Source organism: Pygocentrus nattereri, chromosome 15 (genome assembly GCF_015220715.1).
Source record: "Pygocentrus nattereri isolate fPygNat1 chromosome 15, fPygNat1.pri, whole genome shotgun sequence".
Lineage (NCBI taxonomy): Eukaryota > Metazoa > Chordata > Actinopteri > Characiformes > Serrasalmidae > Pygocentrus > Pygocentrus nattereri.
This window is the reverse complement of record NC_051225.1, coordinates 35,471,581-35,483,763: the sequence shown is the minus strand read 5'-3', so window position 1 is coordinate 35,483,763 and position 12,183 is coordinate 35,471,581. Positions and strand designations below refer to the sequence as shown.

Below are 12,183 nucleotides of genomic sequence, written 5' to 3'. Positions count from 1 at the left end.
GTGGCTTGTCTTTTTGCCACAGTGCATCCTGGTGCCATCGCTTCCCAAAGTATTCAGACCAGACAGAATAGCCTTCGTTGCCCTCATGTATTGATGAGTGTTGGGTGGTAGGTTCTCACCACTGATGACTGAGAGACCCTCACAAGCCTTTCTGTTTCAGAGACGTTCTGATCAAGTCATCTGGATTCAATGATTTGGCCCTCAAGTCTTCGAGAGCCTACTAATTTCTCCTGCATTCAACACGCCAACTACAAGAACTGGTACTAACTGGTGTGCATAAATATCCATACAAGATAATACAACTCATGTTTTATAAATATACATGTAAGTATCTATGGGCTAGTTTTCTAGGCAGGGTTTAAGATTAGTCCTAGGCATAGTCCCCGTCCAGGAAACTGAGCCTTTATGTAATAAGATTTTTCTTTCAGTTTTAAAAAGGTTGGGGGAAAAAAAAACACTTTATAAAGTGTTTTGTGGGTTCTGTAAGTTAGCCTTGATTAATTTACTTCAAAGTCAGAAGATTTCTATACTGAAAATGTAAGAAAATATATTTACCCAGCCTGCACACAGACCTTGCTCATAAATGCAGCCTTCAAGAACCCATAGACCCTCTCTAATTCTGTTCTGTCTTTCTTCCCTTTTTCCCTCCCTTCTTTAAGAGCAGGTTTCAATTACTTGAAGTACCAGATATGGACATATGGAAAGAATTTATTTACACAGGTTGTCAACGTTCTGGTGGTCTTTCCCCCCTCCTTAAGAGAGGGTTATGTAATATTCATGGCGCAGTCGGGCCAAACCAAGAATTAGGCCACGACAATGGCGAAATGAAGGAGAAAGCCATGCTGGACTCAAAGCTCCTCAAAACTTTCTGAACAGCCACAAGCTTTGAAGGTATGAGAGTGGAAATTCCAGCCATGTTGTTTAAGTTGGCTGATAAGACTGTATATCTCTACGTGTGCCGACTTGCCGGCTTGAATTTTTGGCTAATTACAACGGTTTCCATGCCAACTTAAAAAGTAAACTACAAATCCAATAATGCACTGTGCTCAGACAAAACTTCCTGTCCCTAAATATGAGCACGAGCAGAAGCCAGGATCTTTTCTGGCCTCTCCGAGGAACAGGGGAGCCAATTTTTCAAATTGCGGATCGCTCTCAGTGAGAGAAAATCTTACATCTTGGCGAAGGAGAAGTAGCCATAGGGCTGGAAAATATGCGCAGTGTTATTCACGTAAGAAATCAGTGGAATTCTCTCTCGCCCTTTCCTCGACAGCTTTTATGAAGCCCAGAAGCAGGTTCCAACAGGAGTTTAGTGACATTGACCAGAGAGATGAATGCACATTAAAAAGTAAAACAGCTGCACCTTCTCCCCCGATTCCCCCCACCCAAACAACCCTCAAAAAAAAAAAAAAAAATGAAGACATCAAAAGGATTAGATATGGCCATAAACGTTGCCGTGAAACTGCTGATTTATGAAAGTGACAGATTTCTGACCGAGAGCGGTCCTGGAGGGGAAGGCAGAGGTGGAGACAGACGCAAAGCCGAGCATCGCAATTATCATAACAGATTCCTTGCGCGTAATACATCATAAATACAAAGCCCAGACTAAGTGATCCTATAAGACTCCCCGGTTGAAATAAGCAGAATGAAATACAGCATGCTGCCAGGTGCCATAATGGTTTTTCAATGACACTGTATTTCACTGGAATTAGTGATGGCAGCAGTGCTCATAGTTTGATCAGGGAGCTTTCCTAGGCCTCCGCAATTACAGCAGTACAACTCAAACACAAACAAGCTTGTTTTTAAACAGGTGGGGTCACCTGTCCTATATATACAGTATGTAAGTGTTTATGTGTAATGGGAATGTCCCATATGTATTGTATATGTAAGTACTTGCAGTAGAGTTCAAAAGTCAACATTAATTTAATAATTGGATATAAAATAATCCACTTGCATAAAAGGGGGGGCAGTGAAAGGAATTCAAAAAATGACCAAAACTGTCAGCACTTTAAGCTTTCATCTTCGAGAGAGAGGAGAAAATCGAGCTGCTTCAGATCTGAAAACGTCCAAAGGTGTTTCTATCCATCCTTCTACTGTGAGAAGACGACTCAGTGCTATGGTTCTGATAGGATGTGTAGCTGTTAAGAAGAACCTCACGGAGAAAAGGAGACGGACACATCAAACAAAGTTGAACAATGGACTGACCACCCCAGAGTCCAGACCTCAACATCATTTTATGTGTTTGATTACTTCAGAAAATGATCAACCAACGTCTAAGACTGAACTTTGGAGGTGTGTCTGCAGATTCTTTGAAAAACTGAAAGCGAGTCTCCTGAAAAGAATGGAGGCTGTAATCATGGTAAAGAGTGGACACAAGAAATACTAAAAAAAATATAATATTTACTTCAGTGTAGTTTTCTGTTAAATATAGGTTTTCCCTGACGCTGAAAAATGAATAGCTTGTACTTACTGGCCATTTTGAAAGGAAATTAAACAGTAATGTCACAACTAAAGAAGCGTTTAAAGAATGGCCTCAGTTTAACAGCATGTGGATCAAACTTCTCCTCACCTTGGATGATTTGGCAATACTTCGGGCTGTTGCTTGTGGACTGGGAGGTTTCCTCGGAGAAGCGCTTTTGCCGGACCACCTTGTGCTCCCAGCCAGAAAAGGAGTCCACCACATGCCCCACTGGCTCAATGAACAGGGTCTCATCTCCTCTCATCTGCACCAGGCCAGTCTGAAAAAGGCACAAAGACAGAAAGTAGCTAAGCTCTGGAGTAAAGGTACTTCCACACATTTTCATATGTTACAGTGACTCAATGACAAGATCTGCCTGAATGGCTGCTTAAAGGTGTGCAAAGTTTTGTGGTCAGTTTTGTGAAACTGCATCCAGTTCAACTTTGGTGAAATTTGACACTTCAATTCATATCCTTAACCAGTACTGCTACTGCACTTAAGATTGTTATAGGCAGTATCTAACACCACCCTTTAAACACCTACTGATTAGCTATTAACACAAAGAGAGAATGTATGACATGCATTCAGCTGGAAAGACTGAATGAGATGGTTTAATCTTCATGTTTGTGTTTATACTGTTTACGTCAGCCTTCTCGATACCTGCTATGAAAGGTTATCTGCTTAGCTTAAGGTCACAGCTCTGGCACCAACCACGCCAGTTATCTGCATGTTTACACGACAAAGCAATACGCTTGTAAGTATATAACTGTCTTGATATAATTCTGTTCACTGTTGTGTTTTTGCTGTTTATGGCAGGCATGGTGAACCGCAGTCCTGGAGGACCAGTGTCCAGCAGTGTCCAGTTTGGTGATTTTCCTACTACTACTTCCTTCTACTAAATCTAGTAATTAAGTGCTGAGTTGCATCAGGTATGTTTGAGCATGAAAACCACCAATCTGCGCAGGACTGCAGCCCTCCAGGTTTATGGTTTATGAGCTATTCAGCCAGATACCTGCATCAGGGTGACTCTGATTGGCTAGAATTTGGAGTTCTCTCTAGCCTATCAGTCAACTGAAGGCGATCAGTCAGCCACATTTTCACTTCCACTTGGAGAGGACTGTGATGGTGGTGCAAATTTGATCAGAAAAGTGTGTGTGTGGGGGGGGGGGGGCTTGGGGGGCTTGGGGGGCAACATCAAGAGGCTACAGCCTATGTTCAATGCTAGCACCACATAAAGCTGGGAGATTCCATGCCTAAAAACAGGTAAACACAGTAGTTACCATAGCATCCTTGTTACCACATTCTCATAATATCTAAATGTTTTAAATGCTTCAAAGGACCAAGCAAACAATATTATAAACAGGACTTACAGATTCCATTTCGTTGTATTTCATTTCAGGCTGGATTTCTAAAAGACTACACAATAACACAACTGCCATAGTCCTAAATTAAAAGCAGACTGGAAAAGAACCGCAGTAATGCCTAGGCTAAAGCTATGCTTAGGGAAAATGAGCTAGACTTATTAGAAACATTAAAACATCTTATTAGCATCCATCATGCTCCTCCATGTGATGAATGCTATTCTCCACAGGCAGCCATGTCCATTTATCAGAAGGCATCTAATGTAAAGAGTGGCCTGTGAGTTCAAAAATGAATCACAGCATCTTGTCACATAAGCAGTTGTCTCAAACACGGAAGTGCTCCCAGGAGTCCTGCTCTGGTGGAGAGCCTATATGTCTCAATGTCAGAGTATAGAGCTCCATCCATCAATAGGCCTCTGGAGATCCTGCAACATATGGTGGCCTTGTCTGTCCCGGCCTCACTACGGATGTCCCTCTTTAACTTACGGCAAGCCACTGGCTTTAAGGACAGAGCTGCGTCTGTCCAAAAGACTCCTTTGCCCTTTTTTTATCGTGTAGCAGCAGTTTTAAACCCTCAGTTTAAGGGCCTGACGTAGCTTTTGTCTTGTACCCATCAGTACAGTTAGGTTAGCACAACCCTTATGCTAACATAACAGTAAGGTAGCATTTAGACTTTAGCTGTCAAGTCCGTCTCTATTTGACACTTTTACACAAGTTTTGCACAATTTTTCACTTACTACAGAAGTAGCTGATCAGCCAAGACATGTTTAGCGTCTTTAGTTTAGCGCTGGATAGCTACATGCTAATATTGCTAACATAAGCTACCAATAGACACCCAAATCTTTTCTGTAAATACGTCCCCAAAACTTCTCTCAACCCACTCAAACACGTCCTGGCCTTTAATCACGCAGATTTATCAGTGTGGTTTAGGACACAGTATGACCAGAGACATTATAAAGGAGGAGAAGACAATTCATTAGCCAAAAAGCAAATGGGACAGCTTTAACACACAACATGGCATCTGTTCACACGTCCCTCCCTTCAGTAAAAGCAGCCGATCAGGCTTGCAGGTAAAGCTGCAGTCGGGAAAAGACGTTATTGATGTTATTTTAGCCAAATGCTACAAATGATTTATGCATGTTTGTTAGATTGTACCCTTGACGTCAAATAGGTTTCTGAAATGTCAATGTGGCATTTAGTTCCTGAATTATACACCTCTGACCATTTAAAGAGATGAAAGCTTATTCTTGAATGACTTGAAATAACTGCCAGGTGAATTACCGTGATAGCCATCGAGTGGACAAATTTTCCAAATTTTCTGTGAACTACAAAAACGAACAAGCACTTACTATGTACTTGAAAACCTGCTGACATCCATATTCATCCACAAAACATCCGTATTCAACACAGTAGTAATAGAGAAAATATTACAACAGAGGGCGTTTATGAATGGGAACACAGACAAAGTCACCTTTTATAATGTTTCATGCTTATTTTAATGTCTTTTTAAGGAATTGACTTCATTTTTCTACAAAAGAGCAAGAGTTGCAAGCTTTTTTTTTCCAAAAGCTAACAGCGTTAGCAACATTAGCTTACAGCGCTAAACTTAGGAAGCAGAATTTAGATGCATGTTTTGGCTGAAACATATCTGAGGAAAATTGTGCAAATTACTTTTTTCCTTTTGTTACTTTGACTTAGCTCGCTAGCTAACTTCAGCTAAAAAACACATAACTGAAGTAAACCTAGTCTGAAACTGATGTCGGCTTTCTTGGTCTGCAACTGGAAGATGTTGGGAAACTGCTGAGTCAGCAAAACAGCTACGCTCGATCAGGCGGCCTGAGAGCTTGGCTAAACAGAGCGGTGGGACATGAAGATGGATGGAGAAAGGGGAAGGAACGAGAAGACAGAGCCCTGAGGTTGGGCGCAAAGGAAGGAGGGGGAGAAGGAGAAAGAAAAAAAGAAGACAGGAGTGCTGACAGGGAGTGGCGGAACGGGGTTCCCATGCGCTTTCATCCCAGACGCATATGGGCAAACCCTACACAGACCAAGCACGGGTTAAAGACGGTCCAGGAGCATATAGTCGCAATGAGGAGACTCAGATGAAATGACATTAACAGAGTAGGAGACTTTTTTTCTCCCTCCCTCTCTCTCCAAGTCTCAACATCGCTCAAGGGGTTATGCTAATGCTTGTGTAAACTTGGCCTGTATCACTTCAGCAACTGCTTTGCAGGGTCAAGGGCCATATTCCGTGAGTCACTCTTAAGGAATATCCTCAAATTACAAATTAAAACTAGATGTGCATTTCCTGAAGGAACTGCAAGAGTGCTTGAAAAGAGCTGCAAGTAAGTGAGTGTGTGTGTGTGTGTGTGTGTGTGTGTGTGTGTGTGTGTGTGTGTGTGTGTGTGTGGTCTGTGTGTGTGTGTCTGTGTGGTCTGTCTGTCTCTGTGTGTGTGTGTGTGTGTGAGGGAGGGATGTACGTGTTTGGGGGGGAGTCATTCAAATTGTCACTCTGTTATGCAGCTCTTAGTGGAGAAGCCTTGTTTGGGTCTGATTTGCACCGTCTGAACAAACAGTCATGACTCAAGAAATGTTTACTCTATCACTTAACATGATAGATGGTGTGAGATAAGACCCCTTGAGGATTATTTTGGCGTAATGTTGTTAAACACAGAGAATATCTTGAAATAAGCAGATTCTGAATGAGAAATTTACAAGGGAGTGAATGGGGCAGTTTTAAGTGCCTAGTGTCAAACAAACGCTCATATCTCTAAAGCTAAAAGAGATATTTTGTTTTGATATAGTTTTTATGCAGCAAGTCATGTGGCCAACTATGCTGCTCTCAGGCAGCAGCTGAGACAGAAAAACATGAAAATGATCCTATTTTCTTGCTAAAAAGCACGGCAGAGTAAGAGCAATGCTTTCCTTAACCAATTCAGACAAAATACAGTCCTTGCAGAGCTCCAACATACTACGCCATCCCTCTTCCCGCTGCCCTCCAAGAACAGCACATCAGCACCCGAGCTAAACTTCAGGGCAGTCCTTCAGGGGGCCAGGCATGAAAGAAATGCTATTGAGAATACCACACAGAATGGATTTCCATATGAAAGAGGGTCACAGGATTCCACAGGAGTCTGCTCCTGCACATCTCCATGCTGGATGTTTCGCTTCAGGCCAGAAATCACATGAATATACTCAAGCCAATAAAACAATAATACCACTCTGTGGTAAAAACTAAACTCTGATTAGATTGTTTTATCGCATTCAAGTGTGTTGTGAGGGCATGAATGGAGAGCCTAAGGCCTGAAGAGTAATTATATCTGCTCAGCGCACAGGGAAAAAAGGCATAAATCACAGCTCTATCATTATAAGCTCATGACAGAAAGCAGCCCATTTATGGTAAATTCCCATCCAAAAATCATAGTCAAATTACAGGCCTGCAATTAGTCTCCTTGCAGAGATCAGGAACACTGCATGACTGTCATCCAGCCATTAGCCCAAACACTGTTTCAGGGGAAAGCCGGCCAAGAAAAACCCATGTGATCTAACCACTCAAAAAATCCTTAAAGCACCAGTGACATGCCATCAACAAAAGTCACACAGCTTGCTGGCACTAATCTAGGAGCAGTGGTCACATCAGTAATACAAACCCTAATTCTAGTTGTTGCGTCACCAATACAAAGGGTAATACTAGCTACAGTGGTCAAAACACTGATGCAAACATTTACTAGCTACAGGGGTCACGTCACTAGTACAAAGACTACAAAGTACTATCTACAGTGGTTCAGTCACTAATGCAAATGTAACTGCTAGCCTGTCACTATTGACCCCCATTTTTCATCTGCCTGCAGAGAGCCTGCTGAGACTGCTGCTGCTGGCTCGATGGAAAGGCCTAGGAGTTTTGGAGGATTGCAAGATGAGGCTAGTCAAAACATCCAGCTGAGCTCCAGCTGATCTGGGGAGGCGTCCTGCTTTCTGCTAGCTGTCATGCTGCCAGGACGTGTCAGGAAAGCTTGACCCAGTCCCGCTTCCACATGTGCCTGGAGCACTCGCGGCGAGAGTGACCTCATTTTCCACATAGTTATGGCCTAAACGGAGCTTATATGGAGAGGGAAGGAAAAATGGTAAAAACGTCTGGCAGGCGGAAAACGTATTGAAAACGGTGCTGTCAGTTTGTAATTAGTCAGCGTTACATGACTGAGGGTGACTGGGTTGTGATGACCCAATATGGTGTGCAGAGCAGAGGTTAGCAGACTAAGTGGAAGAGACGGCCAAAGCTTGGAGTCAGAGAGCCAGCAGAAACTGCCTCCAGGCGCATGCCAAGTGTTGCACATGCACAAGCACACTGTAGAATTCAAACCATGCATAGTGCCAGTGATAGAATGAAGGAATGCCCGTGCTGCTCAACTGTCATGCCTTTTCAATTTGACATGGTGTTGATGAAGCACACTCCCCGAGTTGTCCCGCATGCATTTACAAACAGCGCTCCAAGAAACACGTATGCACACAGAGAAACGCCTCCATTTGCCACATCTTCCTGTCATTTTCCTTATCTGTGTTCATGCTATATCCAGACAAAGTGATGGGGGGTTGGGGACCCAATGACCCGGCAAAAAGCAGTCTGACAGCTCGTCACAATGGTGCTACTCATCCCATTTAGCCTTTCTGACTGATTGCAGGTCATTGCAGTCAGCTTTTCACAGGGACTTAAAAGGTTGACCTTATCTAAACCTGAGCCAAGGAAGCCCCATCAACGCTGCGCAGACAGACAAGGCATGCAAAATATCCATTCATGCAGATTCTTGAGTTCTTCATATACCGTCATTCAAAATATCTCAAAATGAACATTTACCATACTGTTTCACATAGAATCTCCATGCAGTTCTATGCAGATGTTCCACACGTTCTCCAATCGTCCATACAACCCATATAGAGTCTCCATAAATGCAAATACTCCAATCACATGCAGTGTCTCCAAAATATCCAGATTCTCCAAGCAACACGATTCAAAATCTCCATACAATCCCACTCAGATTCTCTACACATGCAAATTCTCTCTGAAATTGGAGAATCTCCAAACATGCAGAATCTCCATAAATATATCATCTTTATTCAATCCCATGGGAGTGTAGAGAGATTGTGTATGGGATCTCATGGAGAATCTGCATGTATAAGGACTCTGTATGGGATCGTATGGAGAATATGCATGTATGGAGTTTCTGCATATGTGGCGAATGCATGATTTTCCATTCCACACAAACAAATTCTCCAAACAGTCCTTTTCACACTGGGCATATATGCAGAATATTCATACAATTCCATGCAGAATGACCACACAGCCCCATTGAGAACCTCCACACATGCAAATTCTACAAAGAATCCTGTTTAGAATCTTCATGTACATAGAACCTCAATACAATCCCATTCTGAATCCCCATTCATGCAGAATCTCCAAATATGTAGAACCTCTCTATATACATGCTGGATCACCATGCAGTCCCTTGCATCTTCATACATGCTCAATCCATTAACCCCTTGCATATCTGCCACAATACTACAGAACCCTATATAAATCCAAACGCACACATGATCTGTGACAATGTAAACTGTGATCAAGGACGAAATGTGTAGGTTGCCCAATAACCCCTATATCAAATTCAGTTAGCTACAAACTCTTTTCACCTCAGTTCAGTTCACCAGTCTCTCTGGCGACAACGTACTTACCAGACCGCCACATGCATCCAGTGAGGCAAAGGAGTCCGTGTGGTTAAGAACAGCTCCAGTATAGAAGCAGGACTGTCCTTTAAAGTTTGGCTCGTGCTGGACAATGCCTCCTTCGCTCCGCTCTTCCACCACGAAACCCTCGGAGAGGAAAGCCTCATCCCTCTGCAGCTCTAAGTAAAGCTCTTGGCCGAAAGCAGGCAGAGACAGAAACATGTGGTCTTTCTGACCTTCCGAACGTCTCCTGCGGCCCCCACTCCAGCTGGATGCTTCCTGCAGCACCTGCCCAGAGCGCAGCTCCACGGGCACCACCGTGTCCGTCTCGTACAACACGGAGTGCGCTAGGGAGGAGAAGTGACACAGCTCATTGTAATACTTATGTTATTGAAAGTTTTTGTTTGATTTAAAGCGTGAGAGTCAGGTTACAGCTTTAAAACCTGAGCACATGCATTTATATCAGACTGCAGGAAGTCATAACTTTGCCACTTTTGTGAGTTTGGTGCTATAACAGAGCCGCTGAGTGGGACAGTGTCAGTAGGTGTGTTAGTTCATTTAATGAAAGGCTTGAGCAGCAGCAGCAGCAGTGAAGGAGTAAGAGGCAGGAAGTGAAGGAGTTGAGGCACAAAGAGTTGGTAGTTAGAGGCTGTAGGACAATAAAATTAAGACAGTAAAGAGTAAGGCAATAAGAGAATGAGAAGAGGCAGTAAGAATTGGGAGTTAGAGGTTGTAAGGCAGTAAGACAAGGAGTTATTCAAAGTGGGAGGCTGTAAAGCAGAAATAGTTATCAGGATTTAGAGCCTGTAAGGCAGTAGATAATGACTTATTGGAAATTAAAGACAATAAGGCAGTAAGATTGGGAGGTATTTCTAAGCTAGACGCTATAAAGCTCATCTAACTGACAAATCGAGGTAGTAAGAGTGGAAGTTATTGGGCGTTAGAGGAGGTAAAGATTTGAGTTATTAGAAGTTAGAGGCAGTAAAACTGGGAGTCATGGGGAGTTAAAAGCTGTAAGGCAATGACATGACTTATTGGGGTTAAAGGCTATAAGGCAGTAAGGTAAGGAGTTACTGGGAGTTAAAGGCTGTAAGGCAGCAAGATGTGGAGCTATAAGGAGTTAAAGGCATCAAGAAAGAGTTATTGGTAGTTAGAGGTAGTAGGAATGATGGTTATTGGAAGTTAGAGTCTGCAAGGCAGTAAGGTAGGGGGTTATTGGGAGTTAAAGGCTGTAAGGCAGTTAGGTGAGGGGTTTTGGGGAGTTAGAGGCTGTAAGACAGTAAGATGTGCAGTTATAAGGGGTTAAAGGCAGAAAAAATGGGAGTTATTGGCAGTTAGAAGAAGTAGGAATGTTAGCTATTGGGAGTTGGAGTCTGCAAGGCAGTAAAATACAGAGTCACTGGGAATAAAGTGTAAGGCAGTAAGATAAGGAGTTATTGGACATTAAAGGCTGTAAGGCAATAAGATGAGAGGTTGTTGGGAGTTAGGGGCAGTAGAAAAGTAAGATGTGCAGTAACAGGGAGTCAAATGCAGCATGAGCAGGAGTTACTGGTAGTCAGAGGCAGTAGGTATGATAGTTAGTCAAAGGCAGCATGAATGGGATTAACTGGTAGTCAGAGGCAGTAGGTATGTTAGTTAGTCAAAGGCAGCATGAATGGGATTAACTAGTAGTTAGAGGCAGTAGGCATGTTAGTTAGTCAAAGGCAGCATGAATGGGATTAACTAGAATTTAGAGGCAGTAGGTATGTTAGTCAAAGGCAGCATGAATGGGATTAACTGGTAGTCAGAGGCAGTAGGTATGTTAGTCAAAGGCAGCATGAATGGGATTAACTAGTAGTTAGAGGCAGTAGGTATGTTAGTCAAAGGCAGCATGAATGGGATTAACTAGTAGTTAGAGGCAGTAGGTATGTTAGTCAAAGGCAGCATGAATGGGATTAACTGGTAGTCAGAGGCAGTAGGTATGTTAGTTAGTCAAAGGCAGCATGAATGGGAGTTACTGGTAGTTAGAGGCAGTATGTTAGTTATTGGGAGTTAGAGATGGTGAGGCAGTAAGACAGGGCGTTATTCCTAGGTTAGATGCTATGAGGCTGTGAGAGTGGTAGACCCTGACAGTTAGAGGCAGTAAGAGTGGGAGCACAGCGCTGAGAAAGATGTTGGTCCATTATTAGTTGGTCTTATTATGGAGTTAGCTGCTCAGTGGGAGTCTCGGTAGGTGCAGCAGAGGAGACAGATGGAGAAAGAGGAGAAAGGGGTGCAGCTTTACTGTGGAAGTGCAAGAGGAGCTCTGCGTGATCGTTTAAAACATACTCAGACTTTGGAAAAAGGGAGAAAGGGTGGGAGGCTCAGCTCCTCAAATAAACACTTCATGGCCGTTATTATAATTGAAGCAGCATGCGAGTCATTACAGACGGAGCAGTGGTCGTGTTTTCAGTGAGAGGGGCTGCAGCAAACCTCGCGTCGCTGCAGGCTGAGGAGGGCTAATGCAAGGCAGGCAGGTCGATGAGTAAAGGCAGACAGAAAGGCAGGTGTTAGCCCACAGTCTTACCTGACAAAGCCTCGAATCCGGTGAAAAGGAGGGAGAAGAAAGGCAGCAGGAGGAGAGCAGAGTGGTCGGGCATGGCTGCAAGCGACGCAGCAAACACGGACCGCAGTGAA

General features: G+C 43.3%; 1 protein-coding gene across 1 annotated transcript in view; it reads right to left on the bottom strand.

Annotated features, from left to right (window-relative positions):
• Positions 1 to 12,183, bottom strand: part of adamts17 (ADAM metallopeptidase with thrombospondin type 1 motif, 17) — a 178,222-nt gene extending 166,039 nt beyond the window's left edge. The window contains exons 1-3 of the mRNA XM_037545550.1: positions 12,074 to 12,183; positions 9,538 to 9,875; positions 2,567 to 2,735 (exon numbers count right to left, since the gene is read on the bottom strand). Of these exons, the coding sequence (XP_037401447.1) occupies positions 2,567 to 2,735; positions 9,538 to 9,875; positions 12,074 to 12,146 (580 nt within the window). The 5' untranslated portion in view covers positions 12,147 to 12,183. The remainder of the gene's footprint in view (positions 1 to 2,566; positions 2,736 to 9,537; positions 9,876 to 12,073) is intronic.